Source organism: Pagrus major, chromosome 18, assembly GCF_040436345.1.
Source record: "Pagrus major chromosome 18, Pma_NU_1.0".
In the NCBI taxonomy this organism is placed as follows: domain Eukaryota; kingdom Metazoa; phylum Chordata; class Actinopteri; order Spariformes; family Sparidae; genus Pagrus; species Pagrus major.
This window is the reverse complement of record NC_133232.1, coordinates 25039935-25057039: the sequence shown is the minus strand read 5'-3', so window position 1 is coordinate 25057039 and position 17105 is coordinate 25039935. Positions and strand designations below refer to the sequence as shown.

The following is a 17105-nucleotide window of genomic DNA, read 5'->3' as shown; positions in this document are numbered from 1 at the left end:
GAGCACCGAGCCGGGCTGGGAGGGCAGATGATGTGATGTGATCCCAATACGGGCGGTCGGCTGCAGCTACGGGCGGACTGGCACTTATAAGCGGCTGTCGACCTCGGCCCCTGCTCACTACTACTGTGCGTGTCGTCGCGGGAGCGGAGGCGCAGAAGCCCGGAGGCTGACCGAGGAGCGGTGAGTGGATGTAAATAGATGCTCTCGATAGGATGCGCTCCCCTCCCAGTGCGGCGGTGGTGCTGCTGCTGGTGCTGGTGCTGGTTGATGGGGCTGGGGCTGGGGCTGGAGAGAGAGGGGAGGATGCTGAGGATTTACTGCGCCTCACATATCGACAGCTTTGCTTCCGCGTTATTGGCGACTCCACCTCGGCTGATTCGGTTGATTTAAAGATGATGATTCTCAAACATCAGAGAGGGAGTTTATTCAGGTGGCGGCAAGGAAAGAAGGGGCCAGATACTCCACCCATGACATCATCGACTTTCTCAAGTTCATTTTCTGCCCAGCTCGTGCTGTCATCTGTTGCATTTCATTCGTGAGGCAGTGGGTGCAGTTCAGAGTTGAGCAAAGAGGCCTGCCATTACAGGGGGAGGAAGTTGATCTGACAGGCCGAGATCTCTGTCAGTGTCTGATGATGAATCTCCAAAGATCATTACTGAGGTGTAGTGATAAGGATCAGATCTTTCTCTTTAGTGTGACCTTCAGGTGAAAACACTCATGTCTGTTCGTCTGCATACAAGGTGAGCAGACAGTATAAACAGTTAGAGGAGATAAGATCCTGTTTTCACACCTTACTCTAAAAATAGAGAGGGAAGGTAGGATTTTGTCAACAAGTCCTCTTTTTTTTTTTTAATCATACAAGTAAATCTGAGTTCATGACTTGTATTCAATTCTTGTATCCTCAGTTGTACTCCAGTGCAACCATAACCCTAAAGCGAACAGAGTAACGAGACATCATTGATTTATTAGTATACAGATTGTTTCCTGTCTTGTGACAAGCTTGTGCATCTCATGAATGACCTCTGCTGTTGTTGAGCACAACGGATTTATTGAGGACATCAGTTTAAATACCTCTGTTTGTGTGTGTGTGTGTGTGTGTGTGTGTGTGTGTGTGTGTGTGTGTGTGTGTGTGTGAACCGTGCCCCACTGTCCTGCAAACTGCTGTGTCATTCTTGCTTTCTCCCTCTAATAACCGTCCTGTTCTCCTCACCACTCCCCTCGCGTCCTCTCCTCCTCGCCCCACTTTGTTTAACTAATGGAGATCGGGCTGCATTGTCAGACAGGGGGAGAGGAAGTAAAGGTTGCTATCTTTATCCAGATGATCCACTTTGTCTTATGAAGAAGTAGCAGAGAGGGACAATGGGGAGATGAGCTGCTGTTTGTTTATTGCTCCTTGTCAGCTATTGGGGGCTGTGTCAGGATGTGTAATTCGTCCTCTGAGTCATGCAACATATTTGCTGTGATTTGCAGCTCCAGTGGCTCAAGGCACAATTTGTTGCCATCAGGTGGAAGGCTTGTATCGCCAGCTTTTGAGGCTTTTAGTTTGGTATCGATTAGTGCTGCAAATCTAATGGAAATATCATCAGAATCACAATACGGCCAACTGCTGATGGAGGATGGGGCTCGGCCCAGGATAGACCCCGTTAATTTTTGGTGCAGATCCAGATAATAGACAGATCCAGGAATTATTCCTCACTTTCTTTAACATTAGATCCTTGATCTGGTGATCTTTAATTATGGTTCTACTGAGTGCCATTCAGTTTCTAGTTTCTAACCCTTTTTTGTTTGTTTTTTTGCTGTTTTTTTACAGCATTTAGGGCATTTTTGTGCCTAACCAAACATTTGAGAATGTCCACATGTAAACAAGATAAAGTGGTTGTACATTTATGAAATGTCAAGGATTATTCATCATTTTAAACACCCTTATTGTTTGTGTGAATTCATAGTAAATTGTGTGATAAAACAGCATTATAATGAAGTATTCTAGAGCTGCAGAGATGCCCAGGTGTGCAAATCTTGTTCTCCAGATGTAAGAAAACATGTTTGTTTGGTTCTAGGGGTGTCACGATATTCACTATAACTGTGAAATATTGATATTATACGTGATAATAGTGCGTGAATTATCCAGCGCACATGTTCGGCCTTGTGCATCTTTTGTTCATGAGTTTATCTGGTTGCCTTTTCACAAGTAATCGAGTGAACATTTTTTTGTACTCTCTCTCCACCTCCCTATATAAGGGTAACTTATTTGCCCAAAAAATAGACAAAACACACAGTAAACAATGTTAAAGATAGATTTGATTGCTAGCATTTTCTTTTAAAATTTCTAGAGATATAGAGATAATATTGTTATTGTGAATTAATTTGGTCACGATAATCATGGAGGGATAATCTGATATCGCAGCCCCTTTTGGTACAGACCTCAACAAATGTCATACCGTCAAGATGGGGTTTTTATATCAGTGAAAATGAAAATTGTGAGGCAAAAAAGATTAGGGTTAGGGTTGAATGATAATGCAATTGCAATATCTGTCAGAATAATCACAATATGATTATTTTCTCATCATGCAGCCCTAGCGTCAAAACATTTTGGACATCATTTTGTTTTTAAAACGTTCTCATAAGCCCCAAAATTCAGACTACAATATAATCCATTATTTTAAGGGAGTTACAAGGTATTTATATGATCGAGAATAGCTGTTGCTCTGATGAGACAGTGCAGGTAGTTTATACCTGTTGACAGTGTGTTTGTGTCTGAGTCACAGGCCTTGGAGCGTGCAGCGCAGACTCAGCACAAACAGGTTGTTGTGATTGTCTGGCTCAGTGACAGAGGGACAACAAGACAGCCACCCAGGGAGAGGGGAGTCGATAGGGGCCCCGCATGAACAAAGTGAACTGCCCTCCAAAAACCCTGCCTCTGTTCTTTCCCAAGATGTTATCATGCTTTAAAATCTGCTGCCCTTGTAGTTTCCATGTTTCTGAGAAAAGGCGCTGATGATGTCTGCAGCATTGTTTGGGGTGTGTGTGTGTGTGTGTTTATGATGTGACAGGATGTTTACATATTATGCTTGCGTGCCTGGGCATGTGTTTCTACCTGTGTTCAGCTGTTTACCGGTTTTCCACAGGCTTTAAATTAAAATCAAATCATTCAATAACAGAAGTTGACAGTGATGCAGGCCATACATGTGCCGTGTCTTTAAGATCATTTGATTCTCTGCCGCTGTCTTTGTTGCTATCCATCTGTCTGTATTCAGTATCACAGGGCTGAATCAGCCAGAGATAAAAGAGACACGGCTAGCTTGTTAGCAGGAGCTGGCTGCCACTTCTCCTCCCCACAGGCTGGCTTACGGCTCAGCCCCGTCTTTGAATGTCAGTCCTGGATGAATACACTGAGGGTCTGACTCACTCCCAATATCATGCAAATGCCATCCAGCTTCATGACTTTGATGCAGTGTTTTTGGACACTTCAACAGTGACACCTTATGTGTAAAAGGGGCGTGAGGCTGGAAAAGAGTCGGTACCCCAGTGTAACGGTAATAACAGCTGAGACCGACTGTGCTGCAGCCAGTGGGAGCAAAGAGTAAAGATGTTTTATCGGCTTTATGTTCAGTTGTAACATCAGAGAAATGCAAATGAGTGACACAGTACTGAATGTCTCAAGTTGATGATGTCACCCCCTATGATGATGTTAGAGATACACAGAGACACAAAGAAAAATCAGAGAGTAGTCTACTTGCATCAGAAATTACAAAAAAGATGTTCTGTTGTGTTATTTTATATTGTGTTATGTTATGTTATGTTATTTTGTTATATTATTTTATGTTATTTTATTTTATGTTGTTATGTAATGTAATGTTATGTGATGTTATGTTATGTCATTTCATGTCATATCATGTAATGTAATGTTATGTTATGTTATATATTATGTAATGTAATTTATGTTATGTCATGTCATGTCATGTTATGTTATGTTATGTTATATATTATGTAATGTAATTTATGTTATGTCATGTCATGTTATGTTATGTTATATTATGTCATGTCATTTTATGTTATGTAATATAATGTTATGTGATGTTATGTTATGTCATTTAATGTCATGTCATGTTATGTTATGTTATGTTATATATCATGTCATGTAATTTATGTTATGTCATGTCATGTTATGTTATGTTATTTTATATTATGTCATGTCATTTTATGTTATGTGATATAATGTTATGTGATGTTATGTTATGTCATTTAATGTCATGTCATGTTATGTTATGTCATGTCATGTTATGTTATGTTATATATATTTTATGTCATGTCATGTCCTGTTATGTTATATAATTTTATTTCATGTTATGTTATGTCATTTTATGTTACATATTTTTGTAGTATAGTAAATTAATACAACATATAAGCAGAAAACCGTTTAAGAATATACTGACCCACTGACCAACCAGTTGCACAGAGGCATAAAAGCAGCTATCAAGCTTGAAGAATGAGTATTATTGTACTCTGACTCAGGAAAAATAAAAAGTAAGGAACACTTCCTTCTGTATCTTTCCAAAAATCTAAAGAAAAAAGTGTTCTTAGTCAACATAATCTTAGTGTCATGGCGCTGAACACAGTTTTTATAGTCTTTATAGTCATTATTATCCAGAAAAATACACAACACAAAGAATCTATTTCTTGTGACACATTTACTAGTTTATTACATTTAATCTAAATGTATTTGGATTTCATTTATGTTCAGATCTACATGTCATGCCAATGAAGCTCAATTAATTAAAAGGAACTTGATTGAATGCATTAAAATGACAGATGAAGCCGAACCTGACTGATACAATATGCAGGCTGAGCTCATCACATACAGTATGTACTCCATCATCATCTACCTATTGTTGTGCCAGTAAGTAACAAAGAATTGTAGTACAACATTTCAAAAACTTTAAAAACATTGATTTATGGTTTGGCATTTATGACTCATGTAGCTGCCGTAGCTCTAAAGTTGCACTTTTAGTTGCACACCTCCTGCTCACTGCGATCCCCCTCACAGTCAGTGAAGGAACATCAGTGAGTGCACAGCTGAAGTCTGTTATTCAGTGGTAAACGTAGTGAGACAGAAGTTACCGTCATGCAATTCCAATTCTGGTAACATGATTATATCACAATGTGGCCTGATCACATACATCCATCTAGAGCTGAGCAAACTTAAAAACAAAAAAAAAATTGTCAATTAATATAGCCTCCATCTTGATAATAAACAACGATATAATCTTAAATAAAAATGTGCTATCTTGGCCTATTATCCAGGTGCTCATCACGATATGTATTATTACAGTAGTCATTCCAGAACTTGTTACCAAAGTGCTTCTTACAGGTGATGTTATCGAATACTTATTGCAAATCATAGGTGTGGTCGCAATATTCATTATGGACCATTTTGTATTTTTACTAAGTAAAGGATCTGAATACTTCTTCTTCCACCACTGACTGTAATGACTTCTGTCTCTTCTCTCATCAGCTCGATCACGCCAGTGTATTTCCAGTCAGCCATGACGTCAGTACAAACTCCTCCTCTCTCCCGCTCTGGCTCCTCCCCTTCTAATGTGGGTCTGGCCAATCGCAGCAGCAGCAGCTCCGCCACCCCTCCCACCTCCCTTACCCTTCGCTCGTCGTACAACCAGCTGCTGGGGCGAGATGTCATCAAGGAGTCCATGGAAACAGGAAGTTCGGCCACCTTGCCAAAGAGCCGTCAGAGGTATGCGATGACCAGTGTGCGGAGCGCCATGGGGATCAGTGACAACCTGGCCTCCAAAAACCAACCTGTAACCAGAGGGCGGGGTCTCCCGACCAAGTCCTCCTCCAGCTCTGCCCTCTACTCCTCCTCGTCCTCCTCCTCACTCTTCAACACAACCAACCCCAAACTAGCCAAGAATGGGGCCAACATGCAGAGAAGAGCTGAGAGTCAGCAGCTGGAGCTGAGCCGGGCCAATACAGAGGGCAAAATCCACAATGATCTCATCAATAACCCCACTTCTGATTGGCTAGAGTTTGGAAAAGACAACTCACAGCTGCCCCCGTTCAGAAGGAGGACCAAGAGCTTCCTGGAGTACCATGAGAAGGGCTGGGATCTGGATCTCAGCTGGGGGAAAAAAGAGGACAAGGAGGAGAAGAAGCAACAGCCTTCCCCAGAGAAGGAGCAGGCCAGCCCTGCCAAGGAGAGGGAGAGCCAGAAGGAGGAGAAGCCCAGCATCAAGCAGAGCTGCCAGGAAGAGAAGGAGGAGGTGGAGCCGGTGGTGGAGGTGGAGGAGGAGGAGGAGGAAGATGACCCCACACCAACACCAAGACAGCCTCTTCTACCAGTGGTGGTGGAAGCCCCTCTTTCCTCCACCTGCTCCTCTTCCAGCAACAGCCCCGAGTGGATCCCAGACAACCAGAACCAGGCTCCAGCTCAGGTCAGAGAGGAGCTTTGTGTCCAGGTTCAGGCGAGTCCACGCAGTCCTGCAAAGCCTCCTCGGAGCTCCCAGCCCCGGGTGATCAAGGTGGAGCTGCACCCCAACAATGAGAACCAGTTCTTGCAACAGTACCCACCCTCTTCACCTAAACAGGCCCGGGCATCAGAGAGGAACACTCCGACCAGGAACAGGGCGCCCACAACCCAGCCTGATCCTGAGCCAGAGACTGGACTCCCTAAAGTGGGCTTGAGAATGGATATGACTCCTGATACTCCATCAGAGGATGAAGACTCCAGCTGGACCACCCTGTCCCAGGAGACACCCTCTCCTCAGACGCCCCGAGAGACAGGTTAGAAACGTGTGTTTGTCTTTTAAAAAATCAGCATATCTGTGTCAGCCTTTAATCGTGCCTGTTTTACACTCTCCTCCTCTTCCTCTCTCCCTCCCTCTACCTCCTCCAGACTGTCTGATCTGGAAATTTACCAAACACCTCTTCTTTAGCGAGCAAGTCACTCCAGCAATACTGCTGGAACCTTTAAGGCCCCTGTGAGCCACCTTATGGCGCAGAGAGTGATTAGGATGGACAGAGGGATAGGATATTGCAGATAGCAGGGTGTGAACAAGGAAAAAAAAGGGGGGAAAGCAGAGCTGGATTTAGCGAGTGATGATTGCCTGCGATGTATGACAAAACAATAGTAAGTGTGAGGGTATGGAGAGAAATATAAGAAGGCAGACAGTAAAGAAGAAACGCAGGAGAGAGAGAGGAAGAGAGACATGCTGCTGCCCTGTGGGTCCTGCTACAGGGGATGAGCCCTGGAGTTGCTATGACAACAGAAACTAAGTAGGGACAGGCCGAGCATCTCTGAAATTTACTCAGTTTATCCCCTGTGTGTGTGTATGTCATGATCATATGTGTTCTAGCAAGCATGCATGTGTACAGTATGCATTTGTGTGATACACTCACAGGCAATATGTGTTTGTGTATCACCCATCAGACATATGGGGTGATGGGGACCTGCCCCCAGGCTGGCGGGAGATCTCAGACTCATCAGAGGTCTATTTCTGGCACGTCCCCACCGGCACCACACAGTACCACCGACCTGTTGCTGCTGGAAACCAACAAACCCCTCCTGATACCGACAAAGACACTGAACTTGAACCGCAACAGGAAACACAGGACTCCCTCAAACCACCCAACGAGGTGAGAGGACCCACGGACATATTTATATTTAACTTGATAGTACAAACTCAGCTTTAACCAGTGTGGGTTTTAATGTTTTCTTTATTAAAGCTGAAGGTTGTTTAATGCCAACATAGTCAATTCCCAGAGAGAATACATTTTATCCTGCTGAATATCTACGATGATAGTGTTATATCTTCAAAGGTTCAATGAATATATGCTTTAAGAAAACATCGACATCTTTTTCATCAGACAGACGTTTATTCATTCAAGGCTAAATGTTCAGTGATGTGTAAAAGATGAGGATACCTGCACATCCACACACATCACTCTGTGTGGAAGCACACTTTTGCTCATGATATCTGATAACAGATTAATTTATCTCGTTTTCTCAGGATAACATGATGAATTAGTCTATTATCGTGATAAAGTGGTCTTTGTTATCCCCAACGTATGGCCATTGAGGGCCTCCGGAAATATGTGCTTTTTCCTCATGCTGCTGACACATTTACAGCAACAGTAATAGCAAATCATACACATTATCGGTGGAAAACGTTTTCAGTTGAGGCACTTTTATCTCCAGTTTTGGATGAAAGGTCAAATGCTGAAGCCTTGAATTGGAAAAGTAAGGAAAAGTCATGTTATCTATGTTTCTGGCATATCTGCTGTCACTCTTTTAGGTCATTTTTGAATGTTTTAAACTGAATTTCTGACATATTTCACCTTTGATTTATCATTATGAAGTAACGTTGATTGCACATTGTAATGGTTATAGAATAATGACACCATTGCTGTTTAGATTATCCATGTGTATCTGTCTTAGTGATTGAAAGCTCTGAGTAAATAAGTGGACCTTGAGTTAAGATTGTTTTGTCAAACATTTAGAAAATTAGTTTTCTAAAACATTAAAAAGAAATTAACCCCATGTGTAATAGTTAATCATGTTGCTGCGTTCAGGGTGGAACCTCTATGAATCTAAGTCCAATATATTTTAGTGCTGCTGCTGATCAGTGATGTGGACACCCTCCTCTGTCTGTCTCAGTGTTTCTCTCGCCATGCTGCATCTCTCTCCGTCTCTCTCTCTCCCACAGCGCCCCAGCAGTCTGATATCTGACAGCTCGGTGGAGCCGGTCCCCTCACCCTCTGGCTCCTCCCCCTCCCCCTCCTCCTCCTCCTCCACCCCCTCCAATGATGTCACCTCTTCTGGACCAAATCTCAACATCACCACCTGCGCAGCCAACGTGAGTCACATTTATTTGGGTGTTCACTTGTTGAAATTCTCTCTCTCTAGATTTCATTGTCCAAATACAATTGTTTGTTAAATTGTTTGGATGGCTTTATTGAAACATTTTGAGCGGAAATGTTGCAAAAACACTATTATCTGTTTATTATTGTATACTGTTGCTGACATATTCCTTGAATGAGTAGTTTGGAATCATCAGCAGCAGCTCCAAAATCCTCCATTCTTGGTTTCCCTTTGTTGTCAAAAATCTTCACATCACAGTCAACATATTAGCTCTGGTTCGTCAGAGTGACACTCTGCATGGCTGACATTAGTCATTTTCCCCCAAAAGCTTGATCGTGTTATCGACATATCTCTGCTTTCACTGCTGCATTTATTAAATTGAAATGAGCACACAGTAATCTCTGTCCAGGCCTGTCTGAAGTGCATATTCAACAAAGATGAATATCTCTAATATCAAGTTAAAATGAGTATTATCCTCTTCAGTTATTACAAAGCAAATAGATCAAATACGTTGGAAAAGCAATATTACAATCTGCTAGTTTTTCATCTTCATTCTTTCATTTAATTTCATTTCATGTCTCACTTTTTGAATATCTGTTTTGCTCCAGGAGCTGAAAGACTATCCAGTCTATCCAGATCCCAGTCTGAAGGCGTTTGAAGGGGCTACACTCCGTTATGCTTCACTTAAACTCAAGTAACACACAGACTTACGCTACAGTAGAGAAATATGTATAATCTCTAGTGTTTCTGACTAGATTTGTGCAGCAAAGCCTGAGGCTGATGTTTTTTTCATATACTACTTTGTGTGATATGACTCGACTGTGACCGATTGTTCTGTCTGATGGTTCTCTGCAGCCCTCCAGCCCAGCTAGAGACAGTGGACCTCAACAATACCTTCTCCGATCCAGAGGCAATGGTAAGATCATAATAACAGCAGAGAACATACTTTAAGGTCCAGTGTGTAGGATGGACCTAGGAGGATGACAGAAACGGAATATAATAATCATAATTATGTTTGTCAGTGACACAAGACAAAAATAGTGGCTGAGGAAATGTGTCTTTTTTTTATTGTTATTATTACATATGGTCAAAGGTCTTAATCACAGTACATGTACAGTAGCTGAAGACAATACAAGACAACATTAACATTGAACATGTATTAATCACTTTTGACCATGTATGAGCGGATTGTAACGTGGAGTGAAAAATTAGACCTTCCTGTCCATCTCGGTTCCCTATACAAGCCTGTGGACACCTTGTTTAAGTTGTTAAATGCTGCTGGACTTCGGATTTCTTTGTGAAGGACTCCATGACAGTCCAAGGGTGTGACTTTGTGCACGTTCTCGAGTGCCTGGTCTCAGTGTTTCTCTCCACTCCGCTAACAGAGCACCGTTATTGTTGCATCAGAGAATGCATTAAAAGGCACAAGTTAGATTACAACTCATCCAATGAAGCACATCCGTACATACATGTACACATATACACATATCCATACACATACACATAAATACAGGTAGATATCTACACACACCTACATATACTGTACCTTGTACATATAGATCTGTGTTTTTCAATACCAGCCCTGGTCGTTGTCAGGCTTCAGCAGAGCTTGATGACAAGCTGATCATTTGAATCAGGTGTTGCAGCAGGGAGGCAAGGACCAGTATTGGAAAACACTGATATAGATGCATACAAAAATAGTGATAAATAAATACTTACGTCCCTTTATCTGATCTCATTGACTTTGAAGTATGGATGCATGGAGAAACACACTTAAACCCAACATATCTACGTTGTATGACTTCTGATGAAGAAATGCCTCCAGAAAATGAAAGAACAGGTTTCAGAGATTATCACATTTAATTATTTGTATTCCAGACACTGCATTCATTTATAATGTTTGATGAGGATGTATTTGTTGAACAAAGCATCCGCCTTTTCACATATCATGTGTTTGTTATTGAAGGGGAGTCACCAGGCATTGTTTGCAATGAGGTAATGAACCTGCTCAGTGGCGTCCTGTCCCCTCCCTTTCTCTCTGTATGTTGCAGCACCACTCTGTGGTTACTTCGTGAACTGATCCGTGGTGAATTGTTTACAGCCAAATCAGGTTTTGCTGGAACAACATCATATAGAGAGGCTCAGCCAGCAGACATGTGGGATGGTCTCAGTGAAAGCAGGAGTGAATAAATGAATGAGCTGGGGAAGCTAGCTCTGTGGTTGAATTTGGTAAAGACAGACAGGGGAAATGATCATTTTGGAGACACAACAAAGAATGAACGTTGGGGAGTTCATGTATTCAATTAATCCAACATTTAATCAAACGTATGCTCACTTTTGTGCAGTAAGATGGTATAAAGTTATGGCAAATGTCAAATCGTATTTTAGATTTTAAATCCAAAAGTGCCACGTTAAGAAAAAGAACAAACTAAACTCACCAAGGACAGAAAATAAGACTTCTACATGTTCAAGTGAAAGAAAAGCCTGTGATACTCCAGTACCTCAGAGGAACCCAAAAAACACAGGGGAGACGAGTGGGAGTTCAGATCTGATCTCAGGATGTGTGAAAGTTTAATGAGGGAGAGACCAAGAGTGAAGAAAATGGCCAGTGGAAGAGAGGGAGAGAGAAAGAGAGAGAGAGAGAGAGAGAGAGAGACGATGTGTGGATGTGTGTGTGCTTATGTGCGTGTTTGCTTGACACTGTTACGGGGCAAGGAGAATTTATCGTGAGCTTCTCCTCAGCAGAGGGGAGCTCCCTGCTGTGATGGAGAGAAAGAAGAAGAAAGAGTTGAAGGAAGAGAGGAGAGAGGAGAGTGATAGCTGCTGGCCTGAGGCAGAGTACACACACATACAGATACAAAACACACACACACACTTACACCCACGCACAGTATTTCATATTTCATGTGTTGCCTTCCCCAATCAAACCTCTCTCAGTTATCGCTCTGATGGCTGGTACAGTAGCTGTCACTCTACTGTACTTCTGTAAGCAAGATTCAATTTTAAGAGGAATTTTGTCTCAGCTACTGCGCCTGCACTGTGTTTAAGATCAGAATGATTAAACTAATGTTTAACGGTGAGTTGTGATGAAGAGTTTTAAAGGAAAACTCTCGTATTTCTCTACATGTGGCCGAGGCTTCTTTCAGTTATGTTTTAATCTACAAGTTAATTACTGAGAATGCGATCTGGGACAGTGGCGACATTGCTGTAAAGAAGATCGACAGGGCAAAACGCACAAGTAATCAGATAATGAGACACGTTTTAAACAAAACCACGGATTAGTCAAACTCATTTGGAAAAGAACAATTAAATTGAACAGGAAAATGACTCCCCAAACTGTTTGTTCATCATCAGAATCAGAATTTGCTTTATTGGCTGAATATGTGTGCACCTACAAGGTTTACACTGCTCTCAGTATTAGAACCCAACCAATGCTAGATTTTTGGGTCAATGCCAATGCCCATATTAGAAATAAATAATTCAAAGATATGCAATGGGGGCAGGATATTTTGACATTTAACAATAAACTTGTGTGTGTGTGTGTGTGTGTGTGTGTGTGTGTGTCCAGTCTTTTCCAGTGCGGTCTCTGGGCTGGGTGGAGATGGCAGAACAGGACCTGTGTGAGGGGCGGAGCAGTGTGGCCGTCCACCACTGTATCAGACAGCTGTCCTACTGCAGGAGGGACATACGAGACTCAGCCGGTGTCTGGGGAGAGGTCAGTGTGTCAGCAGGGACTATAGTTACATACATGTATACAGGATGTATAGGAGGTGTATTGTTGGCAAGACACAACACCTTGTCACAGTTTGCAAGTATGAGTTGTAAGAAGAGTGGTTTGCCTTCTTAGTTTGAATGTGTGTGTGTGGAAGCAGACTCACCTTTGCTCCTGGATGGCAACAACCAAAACAGTTGGTAGAGCCCATTCTTCTTTTTTTTTTAATTTGATTGTCATTTTTAGAGGCCTGAAGAGTTAAAGCCATCAATTTCATCAAATCATCTCATGTTTTTAATCATCCTGCAACCCCTTGAAGGTTCCTGGTCAGGTTGTGAGCAGAGGTTATAGTGTTTCCCTCTTTGTGGTCTGACAGGGTAAAGGGATGCTGTTAGTGCTTCAGGATCGCATGTTGACCCTTGTTGACCCGGACGATCGCAGCCTGCTCCACTCTCAGCCAATCAGTAGCATCCGTGTGTGGGGCGTCGGCCGAGACCACGACAGGTAGGGGGACCTCGCAAACATCCTTCTCCTAATAAGACACCTTTGTTTGTCAGTGTTGCTTTGCGAGTATGCTTGGCTATTCGATCCCAAGATTTCAGTGGCTCCAAGTAGGGCTCCAACCAAAGATTTTCAATGTTACTTAACCGGCTCTTTTGTTTGTTTTTTTACAGTTAATCAATTATTTAGTCTATAAAATGCTCTTCTTCTTCTTCTTCTTCTTCTTCTTCATCTTCTGTGTAATTGTTGCTGCTCTACTTCCAAGTGTATTATTTCTTCTTGAATTTGAATGAGATGCAAACAAGAGCACACACAAACATGTGAATCAGGCTGCAGACACACACATTAATGTGCACATACAGTGACACACTATATAATGCATGTGTTCTGTGTAATCATTCTCGCTGCTAGAAGCTGATTCAGGAGGTTGAACTAATCATCAGAGAATGGAATCAGCCTCATAATTATGCGATGCATATATGCACAAACTGCGTTCAGAACACCATAATTATGCTCATTGCTCCACGTTTCCATCCAGACTGAGAACCTGTGGGGCCTTCAGTCATTTGGCAGCGTCCCACGGTCTTAACCTTTCACTGCTGAGCTGACGGTGTGCTGAGGCTTGCACAGCTGCTAATGGGGGTACAAGCTAAGCCCTCATCGATATGGGCCCTTGAAGGTTTCCATTAACCCATGGAGCAACCACTTCCAACACTCACACAAGGCCTTTACATATCTGGAAAGATATGTGCTGATGTACAGTAATATCCATACATGCATATATGTAATATGTAGGATGGGCTTATTTGCGTGTGTGCATATACGATAACACTTCATTTTCCAAGTCCGGGGGGAAATTTCAGGGTAATTAGGTAGTAACATGTTTGAAATTTCTTTTAAATTACCCCCAAATTACCTCAAAATGTATTGAAATGACCCTGGCATTATTTAATAATAACATTCTGCTATTTTCCAACAAGTTGTTAATAAGTAGCTGGTAGTTTTTCTTTCATATATTTCCAGGAAACTTCCAACTGGTTTCTGCTTAAAAATGCTGTAAGTATTATTTTCTCATTAGAGTAAGTGTTAACTAGCTCTATCTTGCAACAGTAATCACTGTTATAGAGTGTTTGGTCAGTAAAACATGTCTCTCCTCCCCCTGCTCATGCAGTAAAAGAGGAAATACATTTTCTGGTATCCCTGCCAATTTTAGGACAGATTATCAGGACAGAGAACTCCAACTTCCTAAACTTGATTCTTGATCTTTAGTTCAAACAAGCAAAATTTCCCAGGGAAGGAAACATGTGTAGGTCTAACATAGACATACAAATTACTCAATCGCTTAGTAGCAAATATCGGACTGTTAACAAATTGGTGGCCAACAATGAGATCACTAGATAGAATCTGCCAATGTTTTCTGACAACACTTTTAGTGGACTGAGACAAAGGTGAAGTCAACTGTTGGTCAAGACCACAGGCTGCGATAAAATACTATTACTGTCTCTTTCATGATCCTTACACATACATGTATGTAAAATTCTTTGGTCGTAATTCTTTTCTCAGAATCGGGCACAAAGTTCATCAGCTTGTCGATCCAATTCTTTCTCAGAGCTACAAATCAACAGTTGACTATTTTTTTCAGACTGTGTGGATGGTAACTAAGATTTATTTGGGGGTTTTTTTGGGGGGGGGTTTACGAAAAACTGTAGCCTGGGGTAATTTTGATTTATTTACTCTCAAATTCAAAAAGGACACTGATTCTCAAATTTGATACAAGACACCTGTGAGCTGAGATACACCTTAAAAACCTTCTAATTCCTCAAGTGTATCAGTGAATCATCAATCTACCTATGGCAACATAGGTATGTCTAGATCTACTGTCCCATAAGTAAGTTCATTTAGGACTGAAAGGACTGCCCATAGAGGTTCATATTACTTATTGGAAAATTGCAGAATATTATTATTAAATCATGTTGGGGTCATTTTCTATACATTTTGAGGTAATTGTTGTGGTAATTTGGGGGACAGTTTCAAAGAAACTTCAGATATGTTTCTTGGTTTTACCAGCTTCTTTCCATGACCTGTAAAATGAAGTGTAACAAACTTAACACACTCCGTCCTGACACCAGTGTTGGAGCCTTGTGAAAATCTTTTCTCAATGCTAAATATTAAACCTCTAAGAGCTAAGAGACTTTGGGAGATTCACTGTGGAGATGTGTCACACAATGACCGTACAAATGAGGGGAGTGGTGGAGGTTTTGCAGTGCAAGGAGCTGTCTGGCCCTGACATGTGTAATCAGCTGTTAAGGGATTGGGTGAAAATGGAGTTAAAAATAGCGTCTGTGCAAAACGCTTGATCTCACTTCCCTCGCCCATACTTGCAGCGTCTTGTTTCCTGACTGTATGTCTTTCTACCTTTCTCTTCTTTGTCTTTCTCTTTGTCTTTTAAGTGCTGCCATAGTCGTAGAGAGGCTGTGGGATGCAGCATCCCGCTCTTCTTCTCTCCTCCTGTCTTTTTCCTTTTTTCTGTCCCTCAACAACATTAGCTGTGTGCGTGTGTGTGTGTGATAAAAAGAGGGAAAGAAAGAAAGAGAGTCCCTCCACCCTCCACTGTCTCAGAGGATTGAGAAACTTTTCAGTGGCTGTCTCTCTCAGCGGTAATGGATAAAGCGTGTAGTGGAGGGGAGAGGGGAGGGCCTGGACTAGCTCTCCCTCTTATCCTTATTTTCTCTCCCTCCATCTTTCTCTCTCTCTCTCTCTCTCTCTCTCTCTCTCTCTCTCTCGCTCTCTCTTTACAGCATAACAGCTCTCTTCATCCTCTCCTCCCACCAGCACTTTAAAAATCTGCAGTCTGCACTCGTCTGTTTGGTTTCAGGCTCATGACTTTGAATGTGCAATAATTCTACCCCGGCCCGGAGTGTGTATGACTTCGAAGATATTTGATGCTCTGAGACCGCAAATGCACTTTCCATATAAGCAGCAAATTGTTTTATAGCGTCCCGCATGTGAAGAGGGATTGCGTGTGTTGGTGTGTGTGAGAGAGACAAGGACAGTGTTTTGCCAGAGGTTGGAATAGCTTTGTCTTGCCACTAGAGTGCACTGTAATCAAAGTGTGTGCAGCTCATTTAGTGCAGCTGTGCACACGAGAGTATGTGGAAACCTCTATAAGTGCTTTTAGTCTGGAGCTGTTTTTTCATGGTTTGGGTGACCCTGTCGATTTTTAATTGAGGATGATAATAATTTTGACAATGTGCCTTCAACTTTGTGGCAACAGTTAAAGGACATCCCTGTGCACAAAGCATGATTCATAAAAAAAAGGGGGGGGTTTAATATACAATTGTATACAAGTGCAGCTCTTGTATTGTATTCTGTCATTAGTATTCTGTATATTCAGGAAAGATACTGGACTCTATACTCTAGAGAAACTTGTCAGTGTATCTGGAACAATGTTTCTGTGTTTTATCAGAGCAGAAGACTGAGCAGACATTAACCCTGGTCTGTGGGGAATGTGTGTGCAGAGTCCCATATGGTGGAGGAGGCTGTACACTTGTGATCACTCGGAAAGCTTTATAATATGTATTCGGAAGTGATCATTATATAATTGGTATAATCTGTCTACTTCCCGATGTGTAGGTGGCTTTAGCTTCTTGCCTAAGGGCTCATTGTATGTCAGTGAACAGAATGTGAAAGGCTTATAGTTTATTTTACCATGATTATCATTTCTCATTTTATATTTCAACAAGCAGGCTCTTGCATTCGTTGTAAAGTCATGTGTGTTTTCATCTTGGTTGGTCTGTATTGTTGGTTTCTCCATGCTATGTGTTAATGTGTTCTTATTTTTCTTTTTAAAGGGCACTATGTAGTTTTGGAAAAGAAATTCAAACTCAGAATTGTGATATTTACAATATTAATGAGGTAATAATACAAACTCTGAAATATTTATTGTTTTCTCACTCCATTTATCTTTTCCATAACTGAATAAACAAGCTATTCTCAGGGGAAAATAAGGTCCCCAAAGCA

At 41.7% G+C, this 17105-nt stretch overlaps 1 protein-coding gene across 1 annotated transcript in view; it reads left to right on the top strand.

The window, feature by feature from the left end:
* The first annotated feature begins 9715 nt into the window (after positions 1–9715).
* The window catches only part of LOC141013479 (amyloid beta precursor protein binding family B member 2-like), a 37418-nt gene continuing 30028 nt past the window's right edge, over positions 9716–17105 (top strand). The window contains exons 1-3 of the mRNA XM_073487231.1: positions 9716–9788; positions 12441–12587; positions 12961–13088. Of these exons, the coding sequence (XP_073343332.1) occupies positions 9786–9788; positions 12441–12587; positions 12961–13088 (278 nt within the window). The 5' untranslated portion in view covers positions 9716–9785. The remainder of the gene's footprint in view (positions 9789–12440; positions 12588–12960; positions 13089–17105) is intronic.